Source organism: Ailuropoda melanoleuca, chromosome 10 (genome assembly GCF_002007445.2).
Source record: "Ailuropoda melanoleuca isolate Jingjing chromosome 10, ASM200744v2, whole genome shotgun sequence".
NCBI lineage: Eukaryota > Metazoa > Chordata > Mammalia > Carnivora > Ursidae > Ailuropoda > Ailuropoda melanoleuca.
Window position 1 is genome coordinate 102296601 of NC_048227.1, and position 14664 is coordinate 102311264.

Here is a 14664-nt window from a genome sequence, read left to right on the forward strand (position 1 = left end):
CCTTCCTTCCTTCCTTCCTTCCTTCCTTCCTTCCTTCCTTCCTTCCTTCCTTCCCCTCTTCCTCTAAGAGTGATGTGGCAGGCTGGGAATCCAGGACCATGGGAGGACATGAATGGGAATGTGGAAGAGCATGTTGCTTCTTAGATATCTAGAGAAAACTTCAGCAAGCAAAGTGTACAGCATTTAAAACTCTCTGTCTTATGCCCTGGTAAAGCTGAAGAAACCCCACAACTCTCGGCCTCCTTTGGTTCTCCTTGCTTGTCTGTCAGCTCCACTGTCCATCTGTTCCTCTCCCTTTCATGGAGAGGGAAATGGAGGTAACAATTTCAAGGAGACCTGCCAGGACACGGGCTCTGCAAAGCCCACATCCTTTAATGTCTATGGAAGCCACCATGCTGGTTTTCCCTCTTGCTGATTCATTATCTCCATTTGGCATTTCCATGAGACTCATATTAGCAAAGTACTTTTCAATACCTAGGTTTCCTTATACCCCAAACTTCCAGAAATACATTAAAATGCCAATTATGTGAAGCAACTGAGGGTCGGGGGCCAAACCGCTTTGCTTAGGACTCACACCTAGCGGTCACTTGGCAAATGTGGCTTTGAGGCAAAGCAGGCTTGGGCAGAGGCAGGATAGACGGTCACCTTTGCAGTGTGATTTGAACAATGTCAAATCTCTCTTCTCAAACCACCCTTTTGCATTCAGATGCCAAATTGCCTGTAATTCTTTTGATTTTTGCGAGAGGGAGGTGGGTGCTAAGTCTACCCCCCCCACCATCAGCCTGGCTCACCGTGGCATGTGCGAGGTGTTGGGGCCTGAGCAGGTGAGCTGCAGGCATGGGGGGCAGCCCAGCCAGGGTGAGGGTGTCTGCACAGGGGCTGGAGGGCGCCTGGCCCCAGGGTCAGAGCTGCTGCTGGTGAGGAGTGGGTCCCAGGGCAGAGACCAGTGGCGGTGGTGGCCTGACAGCGGCGTGGGGTGGGGGTGGGGGGAGCATCTGTGCAGGGGTGGGGGACGGGCAGTGGCAGACGTAGGAGGTGATTTACTGACCGGTGGATGGATCAAATAAGTAAATACGTCAAGGATAATGGGGGCCAAGTTTCTCCCCATCATTTAAAAATATAGAGAGGAAGAAACAAAACTGAACTCAGTGGTGTTGGATTGAAATCAGAGATGCTGATGGGAATCCACTGCATACACACACACACACACACACACACACACACACACACACACACAGTTGGCCCTTGAACAACATGGCTTTGAACTGCTTGGGTTCACTCACATGCATGGTTTTTTGATAAACACAGTACAGTACTGCAAATGCATTTTCCCTTCCCTATGATTTTCTTAATAACGTTTTCTTTTCTGCAGCTTACTTCATTGTATGACTACAGCATACAAGGGGCGCCTGGGGGGCTGAGTCAGCTGAGCGCCTGACTCTTGAGTTTGGCTCAGCTCACGATCTCAGGGTCATGAGATGGAGCCCTGAGTTGGGCTCTGTGCTCAGTGGGGAATCTGCTTGAGATTCTCTCTCTCCCTCTGACCCTTGCCCTGCTCTCTCTCTCTTTCTCTCTCTCTCTCAAATGGATAAATAAACTTAGATAAAATACAGCATGCAATACATATAACACACAAAAAGGACCATGAGAGGACCATGCAGGGAACATAGAAGAGGAGTAACACCTGAAAATACCTAGTTTTTTTGGCTTAGAAGACTAGGGACACAAGAGCAAGCATGGAACAGCCGGGAAGGTCTGATTTCTGTTTTGGGTTGGCTAGGGCTGGTGTGCCTCTGTGAGCAGCCCAGCTGGAGACATCCAGGACTAGGGGTTAGAGGGTCTGGTATCCTGGGGAGCCGTCGAGTTAGAGCTAGAGGCTTCGGTGTCACCAGAGTGCGGTGCTATTGAATGAGGGGGTTGGACAAGGCCACTCAGAGAAAGTCTGTAGAGTATGAAGGGAAGAGTGTCAGCAAGTGGCCCAGCAGCCCAAGAGCTGTGTAGGAAGAGATCCGGGAGAGGTGACAGAGAAGAAGCTGCAGGCAGCCAGGAGGAGAGCCAGAGGGAAGAAAGCGTGTCTAGGCAATGGCGTCATCATGAGCCACAGCAGAGACTGCAGTAAGAGCGCATAACCCTCTGTGCGTGCGCTGGGGGGCAGGGTGAGGGCGAAATCTCCTCCCTTTCGGAGGACCCATCTGAAAGCACAATGCTGACGAGCGGATGCAGCGCATTCTTATTATCTGTCCTCACGAAAGGACATAACCTGAATGTGCCCTTCTGACTTCCATTATCAGAAGTATGGTGCCCTTCATCGATAGAAGAGTTTGTTGATGGTGGTGATGACTCTGGGTCATTCCACTTCACAAAAGAAACAGGGATCAGAAGAAACTGAGAGCAACTCATTCCTGTTTCGTTGTTATGAGTTCGGCATTGAGTAGAAGGCACCTTAATAAATAAAAATCCATCCTCTAATAAATAATATTCATCTTTTACTAAACAGTTATTATTCTTCAATGACAATACATAATCCATCCTTTTATTAAATAACCTTTAATAAAAGTCCATCCTTTGAGGCTTTTAATAAAGGCCATTAGTGACAATCAAGTTGGTGGTGGCAATGGTTTCTGATGACAGTGAGGCCATTATTAAATGTCCTCAAAGTTTTACTGACGGTGTTATGGGTAGTCCATGCCCTGTTGACAAAGCACTGGCATGGGGAGTCGAACCAGCGCCCACATGGGCCCGGGCAGTGTAGGCTCCGGGTCTGGCCTTGCTGCTAACTGAAGACGTGACCCTGGGCTGCTGGTGGCTGAGCTTCTCAGCTTTGTGAGACCCGAGTCCTCCAAGCTCCCGACGTCCGTCAACACAGCTCAGGCAGACCGGCAGCGGGAAGGAGGTGGGGTGAAGAAGAAAAACAATTCCTCAGAGAAGAAAGACAAGTGAACGTTAACCATGAAAGAACATCCAAACTCATTAGCAATCAAATAAATGCAAAGTAAAACGAGGAACCTTTTATCACTTACCAAATCTGCAAATTAAAAAAAAAAATGGAGATGTTGTCTGGGGGGAAGAAAGGATATGTGTGTATACGCTGGGGGGAAAAAAAGCATGGATATGCTGTCGAGGTCTGTATCATCTCTCCAGGTGTTTTTTGGAAGACAAGTTGTTAATATGCTTTCAAATCTTCAAAAGTATTTATACCCTTTCATCCAGCAATTCCACTTTTAGAAATATGTCCTAGGGAAATAATTAAAGATGTGCACACAATTTGCATCCAAGGAAGTTCGTTAAAGAGCTTTGTTTTTAGGAATAAGGATGAAAAATAAGAAGTGACTGGTATGTCCAGGGTTAGAGCGTTATTAAAACTAAATTGGGTTCATCTACATAGTGACCGGCAAAGTCAGGGCTTCAGAGAACACGCTGACGGAGAAAATGTTATGGTATTGAGTATGAGTAGGAAAAAAAGCAGGACACCAAAACAGATTTACAAAGCAGTTTCAATTTTAAAAAAGGAGCATGTGTGAGGCATAGGAACAAGACTAAAAGAAAATATCCCCAAACGTGAAAGCAGATTAATTTTGATTAGTGGTTTTACTTGTGATTTTTTTTCCCACTAAACATTCCAAATCTTCTTCAAAGAACACATACTGCTTTATAATTAGAGAAAAAGGCAATAACGTTTTGAAAATACCCCTATTTCGTGCTCTGATGAGACATTATAAACTGAGCGTGTGGGGGTGCGCGTCTCTTGGTGGGTGAGCCCCATCCCCCGCCAGGCAGTTCACCCGGCGCCTCTGGCTACTTCCCTGCTGCGGGATTTGAATGCAGAGAGCACACAGCCCCTGGCCCTACCCCGGCAAACTCACAGTTAGAAAGTCCTCAAGTCTTTGGGGGGAAAAATCCCCTATAACACTGGGGAATCTGATGCCTTCAATTCCTTGAGTAGGAAGACTGGAGGCAGACTAGAATAGGCTATAAAAGGTAAAGTCTTAAAAATAGGGTCCGGCCCCAGGGCAGAGTGGGAGGCGTTCAGGAGTCAGCCTCGGGAGCTCCCAGCCACAGGGCTCCCTCCACCTGCTTGTGAGATGGGCTCTCACAATGTCTCCACTGTGGGCTTCCATGTACGGGTCTGTAAAAAGAGGGCGTTTGGCCAGACGGGGGGTTTCGGACTTCTTTTTTAAGTGGGAGACCAGGTCGGCTTCAGCTAGGATGCGGACCTGGGCTCCTGCCCTGGCCGGCTCCGGGAGCAGGATCCCCGGGAACTTTCAGCCCCAGTGCTCCGCAGGGTCCCAGGAGCACCCTGTGGTGGGGCCCTGGGAAGGAGTGTGACACAGCATCTCTGAACTTGGCCTGCTTACTAATCCTTCTTTTTCCCTCCATCAAAAGGAGGCAGTAACGCCTTCCTTATCCTTTCTGGAGCTGATCCAAGGGTTCAAAGTTAACTTGAAGGGAAGGTGCCTCGGACTGTAATGTCTGCCCCAGCTGCATTCTCCTGTCTGATGTATTGCTTTTTCCATCGGGGCTTTTCTGGAAGAAGGAAGGGAGGGTAGGAAGGTGCTTCTGTGACGCTGGCAGAAGTTCATACCAATACCGGCACCATCTGCCTCTAACTCGCCGTCTGTTCTGACCCAGAACTTAGGTGGTGTTGGGTCATTGACCACATCAGGGCCCAGAGGGCTGCAGGGATGAGCTCACCCTCCTCCCTGGACTGTTCCCACCAGGTAATAGGCATCACGGCAAATATGATGTCTCTGTAAAAACGAGCTGTATAAAAAAAGAAATGATTTGCATGTCTGGGCAGAGCGCATAGCACTAGACCTGCGCTGACGTGGAGACCAGTGACCGTCAGTGCTAATCTTGCAGTGCGATCGCTTCCCCTCGTGCTCACGGCCTTCTGAGAACTCAGCTGGGTGCTATTCTGAGCCAAGTGGTTCCACCGACCAGCAGCAGCTACCCTTAAACCCTCCTCCTCCTGCCCAGTCTCCCGTGTCCTAGCCACCCACCGACAAGGGGGACTAACGCACAGGATGACCAAGGAGCCCCGAGGAAGGGGGCGGGCAGTGAGGGTGTCGGATCAGCTGCGTCCAAGGCGCTTCTTGCCACCTGCTCTTTCCCCGGAGGGGCTGAAATTCAGTTTGGTCTGGTAAGACCGGGAATGTGGTTTTTAGCAATGTGTCATTTAAATAAAACCCCACTCTAACGAAACAATGTAGAGAGTTATCATTGTTTTTTTTTTTTAAGATTTTATTTATTTATCTGAGAGAGAGAGAGAGCACAGGAGGGGGGAGAGGCAGAGGGAGAGGGAGAAGCAGGCTCCCCACTGAGCCGGCTGCCCAGCGGGGCTCAATCTCAGGACCCCGGGATCATGACCTAAGGTGAAATGAGACACTTAACTGACTGTGCCACCCAGGCGCCCTGAGTTATCATTAAGTTTTTAATAAGAATTAGTTTTTATGGGATTTTTATTTGCTTTCCAGTCACATCATGATCCAAACCTGCCTTGGCATTTTTGCACTAGAACTCTCTAGAGCTCTCTATTAACTGGCATGTCCTGGGCTGGAGCTGGTGGTTTCTCTCTTGGACCAACGTGATGGGCTTTATTTCTTGGAATAATTCAGTAAGTGCTCATTGGATGCCTACTGTGTGTCACGTGCTGGAGATTCAGACATGAATAAGATAAAGCCCTGTTTTCCACGAGTTTGCAAGTTAGTGGGGGAGATACAATTTTAACTCTGCTGCAAGGAGGAATGTCGTGGCCCTGGAGGCAGTCAGTGGACAGAGAACACCAGAGTGGGTGAAAGGAGCGTTGGATGGTTGGTGCAGGGAACAAGCAGCCCAGGAGGCGAGGAGACATCTCCCGAGAGCCAGGTCAGAGTCATGGGAAGGGAAGAGGGCATGCTCTTGGTTGCTCCTGCATTTGAAATTCACAATCCGGCAAAGGCAGAGTGATAAACAACGTTCTAAAGATCTCACGTGCCTGTCAATTACCTTTTGTGTAATGAAGTTCTGCTTACTGAAGAACGCAGGCCCTGGGGGGCAGGCGCGCACTCGGATCCTGCCCCAATGTGCCCTTCCCACGCTTCATGCGCACGTGGTGGGCGCCAAACCAAGCTCTCTGTTCCCTGGCTGTCCGAGCTGCTACCCTCCCGGGCCGCTCTCAGCCGCCCTCAGTTCACTGATGCAGCCCCATCAGGTGGAACGCTGGGTCCACTGACCCTCCTCTCTCCTGTCCCCTCACAGTCACGGAGGCCTGACTGCTCTTCCCAAACTGGAATCCATTCCCTCCTTTGGCCATTATCCTAGTTATGATTTCTCAGCAGGACTTCTCACCTGCCTCTGCTGGTTTCTTTGCTCCATCCATCCTCTCCCTCCATCCAGCCTGTAGACTAGGACCAGGGTAGCCTTCCTAAAACACAGCTCAGGTCATATCCCAGCCCTGCGCTGAAACCTTTCATGGCTCCCTGGTGCAAATGGCAGAGCTTTTTAAACCACAGCCCTGGCCCACCTACATCAGAATCCCCTGGACTGTGAAATTAGAGACTCCAGACCCCCATACCCAGGCTCTCTGAAACAATGGGGTCTTGGAATTTGCATTTTTCATAAGCAATCCCAGGTAATTTTTAAGCATCAGGCTGGATAAGCACCGTCTGTAGAAGAAAGCCTAATGTTAGCCAAGCGTCATAACCGGGCCGTCATGCTTCAGCCCCGCCGTCCGCCCAGGCTCCACCAGCCTTCTCGAGCCCCACCCCCAACATCTTGTGCCCTCCTGCCTCCATGCGTCAGTCCATCTGTTCCTTTTTCTTAAAATGCCTTTCTTCCCTCCCTCAGCTAACAAACTCCTACTGACCCTTCAAGGCCCAGCCCTGCAGAGCCTTCCTTGAAGGCCTGAGACATTGCCTCCTGCTGCATGCTTGCCTGGCATCCGGTCCAGGTCCCCTTCCTTCCATTAGGTTTAGTTCTGTCTCCCCTACAAAACTGTGCAGAGGTCGGTGTCTTGTTTATTTCTTCATCCTTAACGCTTCGGACAGTGACTGACATCTAAATGTTTGTTGAAAAATGGACAGAGGGTGATCTCTCTCCAGAAAGTGAATTTGGTTACTTTGGTTTGACTTTAGAAGAAAAATACAGTTTGATTTCATGTTGAAACACCTTTCCTAACGGGGTTTTATGAGGAGTACACGACCGCTCTCTTGCACAACAAGTAGTGGAAAGCAGAACGATGCTGTGGTCTGTGAGATGTTCAAGGATGTGAGCCTGAGGCAGAAAAATGTTCTTGCCAGTTTTCTTAAACATTCTGATTAGAATTCAATTAAAAATTAGGAAAGTTCTGATTTGACATATCTAGTCTTTGATTTAGGTGTGTGATGAAAAGAGAAAAAAAAATTTGACTTCCTTGTATAAGGTATTTTGGTTTTGTGATGGTTCTTGACCTGGGCTGTCCAATATGGTAGCCACCGGCCACATGGGGCTATTGAGCCTGTGAAATGTGGCTCCTTATGAAGGGAGATGTGCCATAAATGCATGGGGGTTTAAAGACCCACTGTGAGAAAAAGAACGTAAAATACTCATTAGTATTTTTTATATTGATTACATGTTGAACTAATATTTTGAACACATTGGGTTAGATAAAATAGTTAATAAATTCATTTCACCTGTTTCTTTTTTGTTTTTTGTATGTGGCTACTAGAAAAATTTAAATTAGACATGTGGCTTGTGTTATCTTTCTACTGGCTATAGCCAATCTAGACCCTTCTTACCCTCTACATCTTTGTACGCCAGACTATTTTGCTTCCTCTCTTCTGCCTCTAAAACACCACCCCCAACAACAAAATACCCAGCTCGGAAGCACCTGCCATCCAACTGTGTTACCCATGACCCTCCTCACCATGATTACCTACACACCCCTGGGGTGTGGCCCCCAGTTCCTGGAGGATTTTAGCACCTGGTTCACAGTCCTTTTTTTTCTAACCATATTCCACCATTCCCCAGTCATTTCAATGTTCATGTGGATAAGTCTTCCAAAGCCTGGCTTCAGGTCCTGATCTCACCTCAAAATGACCTTGTCCTCTACTCTCCCCCAGCCATTTTCTCCTGTGGTCGTGCTCTGCCTTTTCAACAGCCATAACCCCAAGTCGGCACTGCCACAATCTCAGTTGCAAGCATCCCTTTCTCCAGCCCCACCTCCTATTTTCCGGTTCCCTACCTTTAGTACTTGGACCACTGTCCTCTGATAGCACTGGGATCTTTCAGATGGCTCCTGTGCCCTGTTCACTGTCATCTCTCTCATGACCTCACCTTTCTCCTAACCCTGTTGAATTCTGTAGTCCATCATTGTACTCATTCCCTTCCATGTGGTCTGATCCCATTGGCGCCCCTCCTTCACCATTGCCCCAGCCTAGAGAAACCCCAGCCCTGACTAAATCCAGCCCCCATCCTTCACCGTGCTCACACCTGGACTGCTGAACTGTAGCTGGAGAAAAGCACATGTCATGCTGAATTTTGAAATTCATGCGGGTTTAAAGACCCGCTGGTGGGCTCTAAGGTTTGCCTGAAATCTGGCTCTTTGTTCTCCCCGGTCCTTCCCCTTGTTCACTTGGTTACTTCACATGCTGCCACATGAGGAGAGCCCTCCGCCTCTCCTCACTTAGCGGATGATCTGGCTTCTTACTTTGCTGAAAGAAGAGATACTGTGCATTCAGAAGAGAACTTCTTCCAACTTCTAACACTCCTGCTGTCAGCCTACCTGTCTAACTGCATTTTTAACCACATGCTCTGCCTTCCCTTCTGCTCTGATGAATACATTATGCTACCAGCAAAAGCCAGCAACTCCACCAAGCTCTAGACCTCTAAGTCATGAATCATCACTGGTTTCTTCTCTCCTGGAAAATTCTTATTAGCTTATCAACTCTCCCAAAACCTCTGCAGCCCTCTCCAGTTACTGCTCCATTTCTGCTTGAATTTACATAAAATTTCCTCAAGGGTTGTCTATACTCACTGTCTCTACTTACTCTCCTCCCACCTTCCCCGGAATCCATGTTGGTTAATCAGACTTTCATTTTCCCCACTCTGCCTAAACGGCTCTTGTCAAGGTCAACAATGATTCTACTCTAATGGTCCATTTCCACTTCTCATCTAATTTGAACTTGGAGTAGAAGTTAGCACAGTTGATCATACGTTTGTGAAACACCTTTGCTTCCGGGATATCACTCTCCCTTAGCTGTCTCTTTGCCAGATCCTTCTTAGTTTCTTTTGCTTCTTTCTCTTCATCTCCCCAAACTGTAAACTTTGAAATGCCCCAAGGATCAGTCTTTGTGCCTCTTCTCCTTTATAATTACCTATATTTCATAGATAATTTCCTTTAGCCTCATGATTTTAAACCCACCTGTGTACGATGTCTGCATTTACATGCCCAGCCTGTACCTGTCTCCCCAGCTCCTGACACTATGAGACACCCCCATTTGCATAGGCTTTCCTTTTCTTTTTTTAAGATTTATTTATTTATTATTTGACAGAGAGAGAGAGGCAGGGAGGGGCACAGGGAGAGGGAGAGAGAGAATCTCAAGCAGACTTCCTGCTGAGAGTGCAGCCCGACGCAGGACTCGATCCCACGTCCCCGAGACCATGACCTGAGCCAGAATCAAGAGTCAGATGCCCAGGCGCCCCATGCATAGGCTTTGCAAACTCAATATACCTCTCCTAACCCACTCCAGCTGCACCCTGTCCATTCGACAAATGGCTGAAAACTCACTCTCTCTCTACAATAACATATCTCATCCATCAACAAACCAAACTGCTCCCAGAACTCAACCACGTCTTGCTACCTCCACAACCGCATTCTGGTTTGTGCACGATCCGGGCTTTTTCTGTGTAGCCCTTATTAGGACTTGACATCTTTTTATTTGTGGGTGTGGTTTGGTTATTGACTGCCTTCCCACTGGAATAGAGACTCCAAGCGGTTGGTGCTTGGTCGATTTCCTTCACTGCCGTGTCCCAACACCTAGAATAGTGCCCGGCAGGAAGTTGGCTTTGAGTAAATATTTGATGGGTGAATGTGGGGAATGTGACGATCTTACCTACAAACTTCTAACAAAGGCTGGCCTCTACAACAGATCTTCGGTCAACCATGCCATGGTGTTCTGAATTCTGGTCCTGGTGTCAGGCTCCCGAGGATATTGGGGTCTATTTCTTCTGTTTAATTATGAAATGGAAGAAGAACTTGCCCCAGTGAAAAGAATTTCCAGGAGCTCATCAGAGAGGCTGAGGGAAATGTTAGGAGCTGGGGGATCAGGACAGGGGAGGGAGAGGCCCCCTGGGCTCCAGGATCACACCACTGGGGAGGTAACTATCCTTTGCAGCAGGCTGCCTGCGAGTCTGGGTGTCAGGCACAGCTGTACTGAGCCCCAAATGCAGAGCTGTGCCAATGCTGGGCTTCTGGTGACTCAATCCTGGAAACATCTAATATCATTGAGACGAGCAAACTTCATCTAATATTGCATCTCTTCACTGTTCTGCTTCAGGGAAGCTTCTGAGGAAAAGGCAGATATCTGTTAATCTAAAATGTTGGTTTGATCAACTTCCTAAAGGTTAATTATTTTGCACATGGAAGGACCCTGGTCTACGAGGTCAAAATTCAAAAAGCGAAGAACAGTATTTTACCACCACCTTCAAAATGACAACAGCAACGACTTGACAAAGTCAAGGACAAGTTAAAGTTGGCACCAGGGGGAGGATCTCTGCCGCTGCCTACCTTGTCCTTTCTCCAGTGGGGGAAGTGGCATCTGTGTGTTCGTTACATAACAGGAAGGGGGGGAACTGTGCATATATTTATTTTGCAATTCATAGACATGTGATAGAAAGTTTCTGAGAATCTTTGCTTTGCAGTCTCAAATATTTAGCGTTTCTATTGGTTTCCAGTTAGTGCTTTGTTGAATGTCTGTCAATAGCGTTTTCCTGCATGGTCTGGCCTGTGCTTTGTGGAGGTGTGACCACGCCTCGTTAAGGCTCACCATCTGTCACTCAGAGCGTTGGTTTGCCTGGCACACCTAATCTGGGGAGCTGCCCAGTTTTGTCACAGATATCGAGACCACATAAGATAAATGCCTTCTAATTGTTCACACTTGCAAAAATATTGGTGCGTGATTGAACGTAATTTTGCTAGCTGTTCCCTTTCATTCATCCATCACTTATGGCACTTGATGCATTAAAAAAATGACAACAACAACACTGACCAAACATATATTTTGTCTTTGCACCTGACTGCAATTAATCTGGTTCCTCAGAACAGGGGACAGAGGTGCCGAAGATGAATGATTTTCAAGACGCCATCTTGAAAGCTTGGGCCAGGCCAGACACGGACGCCAGGGACTCTGACCCGTCCTGCTTTGCTGGATCCCTTTTGGCACTGAGCCACAAGCAAATACTCGTACAGAATTAAGAGCTATCGGAGGACCCCAAAATCATGAAATCGGTTTCTTTTCTGGTGAAATGTCTAATTTTATCATTGTCAGAAAGATAATTGGGGGGCGCCTGGGTGGCACAGCGGTTAAGCGTCTGCCTTCGGCTCAGGGCGTGATCCCGGCGTTATGGGATCGAGCCCCACATCAGGCTCTTCTGCTGTGAGCCTGCTTCTTCCTCTCCCACTCCCCCTGCTTGTGTTCCCTCTCTCGCTGGCTGTCTCTATCTCTGTCGAATAAATAAATAAAATCTTTAAAAAAAAAAAGAAAGATAATCGGAAAGTCAGTTAAACCTATTTGTTAATAACATGAAGTTTACGATCCATTGCTGAAATTTTCCCTTCTCCCCCAATGCATCAATTTTCATGTTGTCTTTTTTGTTTTGGTTTTATTTATTTATAGAAAATCACCTGAACAGCCCCTGCCTGAGGCCTCCTCATGGATGAGTCGAACGTGACGTCATTCGCCGAGGAGAGGTCCACGAACGCCTCCACCGCCAGGAATACCTCGGCCGGGGACCTGCGTCGGGAAATCCCAGTTGTGCACTGGGTAATTATGAGCATCTCCCCTCTGGGCTTCGTGGAAAATGGAATCCTCCTCTGGTTCCTCTGCTTCCGGATGAGAAGAAACCCCTTCACGGTGTACATCACCCATCTGTCCATTGCAGACATCTCGCTGCTCTTCTGTATTTTCATTCTGTCTGTTGACTACGCTTTAGATCATGAGCTCTCTTCTGGCTATTACTACACGATTGTCACATTGTCAGTGACGTTTCTGTTCGGCTACAACACGGGCCTCTATCTGCTGACGGCCATTAGTGTGGAGAGGTGCCTGTCTGTCCTGTACCCCATCTGGTACCGATGTCATCGCCCCAAGCACCAGTCGGCATTTGTCTGTGCCCTCCTGTGGGCGCTGTCGTGCCTGGTGACCACCATGGAGTACGTCATGTGCATTGACAGCGAGGGGCAGAGTCACTCTCGAAGTGACTGCAGGGCGGTGATCACCTTCATCGCCATTCTGAGCTTCCTGGTCTTCACCCCCCTCATGGTGGCGTCCAGCACCATCCTGGTGATTAAGATCCGGAAGAACACGTGGACGGCCCATTCCTCTAAGCTGTATGTGGTCATCACGGTCACCATCGTCATCTTCCTCATTTTCGCCATGCCCATGAGACTGCTGTACTTGCTCTATTACGAGCACTGGTCGGCCTTCGGGAACTTGCACCATGTTTCTCTTCTTTTCTCCACAATCAACAGCAGCGCCAACCCTTTTATTTACTTCTTCGTGGGCAGCAGCAGGAAGAAGCGGTTCAAGGAGTCCTTAAAAGTGGTTCTGACCAGGGCTTTCAAAGATGAAATGCAGCCCAGGCGCCAGGAAGACAATGGCAACGCCACCACAATTGAGACCGTGGTCTGAGGACGGTGGCGGGAGATGGTGGACACAGACGGTGGGGCACAGATAATCTGTACTCTGTGCTTGGAATGCCACTTCGGGAGGTCCCAAATACGGCACAAGGACACCGCATCCCATGTGCATGAGATACTCATTAGTGATAAGACCGTATCCTTGTACCGTTATCTTCTGAAAAAGCCTAAAAATGTGCTGGACCTCTATCATTTCTGTACCTATAAACAACTTCGGTTCCTCCTCAGCCCTTCAGCAGCATTTCCCATGCACTGTAAAAGTTACTCGAGCAGGAAGGTGGACAGACGAGGGCTGGAAAAGGTAACAGAAGCTTCGGTTGGAACTTGAGAAGGCAGAGCCACGTAGCAGGAAGACCGCGGGCTTTGGAATCAGCTCGACTCCGTCATTTGCAGCCTGTGGGACCTCAGGCAAGTGGTTTGACCTCTCAGAGCCTCTTGTCCTCACTTATGAAATATTTAATAGTGCTAGTCCGTCCTTCCCAGGCTGGTGGTGAGGATGCAATGGGGAGATACAGTATGCCGAGCACTTGGCACATTGTCGACGTCAATAAATGTTAGTCTTCCCTCCTCGAAGTGCAAGAAGAGAGACATACTTCTGTTCTGTAACTCGCGCACGCACGCACACGCACACGGCTCGATCACGTACAAGTATTGTTATGGGTTTTCCAATGTTGAATGCACATTTAGGAAGGCCTTTCTGCTCGAAGCATGGAAGCTTCTCACGGCACGACTCCTCGGCCGGAAACATCCGCAGATGTTACCACATCCAAGCAGCGTGCATTGGAGCATTATTTCAGGTTGTGAAGAAAAACATTTGGCCACAGCTAGAGAAGCTTCTCGTGGCTCTTCCTTCCCTCTGTGGGAATGCGTGATGTCATGAAAGTCTGCTTGGAAATCCTTGGCTTGACATAAGTTTTCGTGAATGGAACTTAATGCACGAGATTGTGAGGGTGATTGTGTTTTTGGAGCCCCCCTCCCACCCCCACGAAGTGATGGGTTATTTATGGCCACAGAGTTCTCACCTGCAGCCAGACGCAGGGTTCTGCGCCTTGAACCCCTTCTCCTCCTGAGCACCTCTTTGTGGCAGTCCTGGGAGGAGGCCCCGCAGCAGGGGCTGATGAGAGTTTTGGCACATCTCAGAGGGGACCCAGGCATTTTTCCCAAGAAAATCTGTTCAGGCCTTGATCAATATCTCACTGCTCTGCTGCTTGCCTGCCATGACTTACGTCTGAGTCTTCAGACAGCATGTCCTGGGTCTCCCCTAGGAGACTCATCGTGGCCCATAGACCATAATACCATGTTTCGTTTCCTTCTGCCCCTTCTAGGTGCCCCATGAAAATGGCAATGCTTCGTGTGGTCCTAGGGGAGTAAAATGTTTGCGCCTATAAATGAACCCATTAGGATTTATATTAATTGTTCATCCCCAAGGGGTCAGAGAAGCCGGGATGAAAGGATTCTGTTGCTGTCCATTTCTTCTCCATCCTCTGACTTTTGAAAGGAATGATCACCTGTGATCTGATCATGGTGGGGGAAGCTTCGTTGGGGGAGATGCGTAAGTCTCTCCCACCCAGCTGAGCTTGGAGGCAGGCGGCTCTTCAGTGGGTGATGACATCTGATTCAGAAACCAGGCAGCTTGCTTTCAGGAGCCCAGATGGGTGTGGAGTGCTGACATTTAGAATGATCTTGTTTTTGATAGAAAACAGAGTATCTTCCCTGGGAAAGAACAGAATATGGAGGTCACAGTGGCCCTCCATTTGCCACCATCCCCCTGGTACTGTGCTGGCCTCTGG

The 14664-nt window shown here is 48.5% G+C and overlaps 1 protein-coding gene across 2 annotated transcripts in view; it reads left to right on the forward strand.

The window, feature by feature from the left end:
• The window catches only part of MAS1 (MAS1 proto-oncogene, G protein-coupled receptor), an 18481-nt gene extending 5123 nt beyond the window's left edge, over window positions 1-13358 (forward strand). For both annotated transcript variants that reach the window (XM_019806069.2, XM_002925337.3), the window contains exon 2: window positions 11853-13358. In XM_019806069.2, the coding sequence (XP_019661628.1) occupies window positions 11889-12866 (978 nt within the window). In that variant the 5' untranslated portion in view covers window positions 11853-11888 and the 3' untranslated portion in view covers window positions 12867-13358. The remainder of the gene's footprint in view (window positions 1-11852) is intronic.
• Window positions 13359-14664: the final 1306 nt, after the last annotated feature.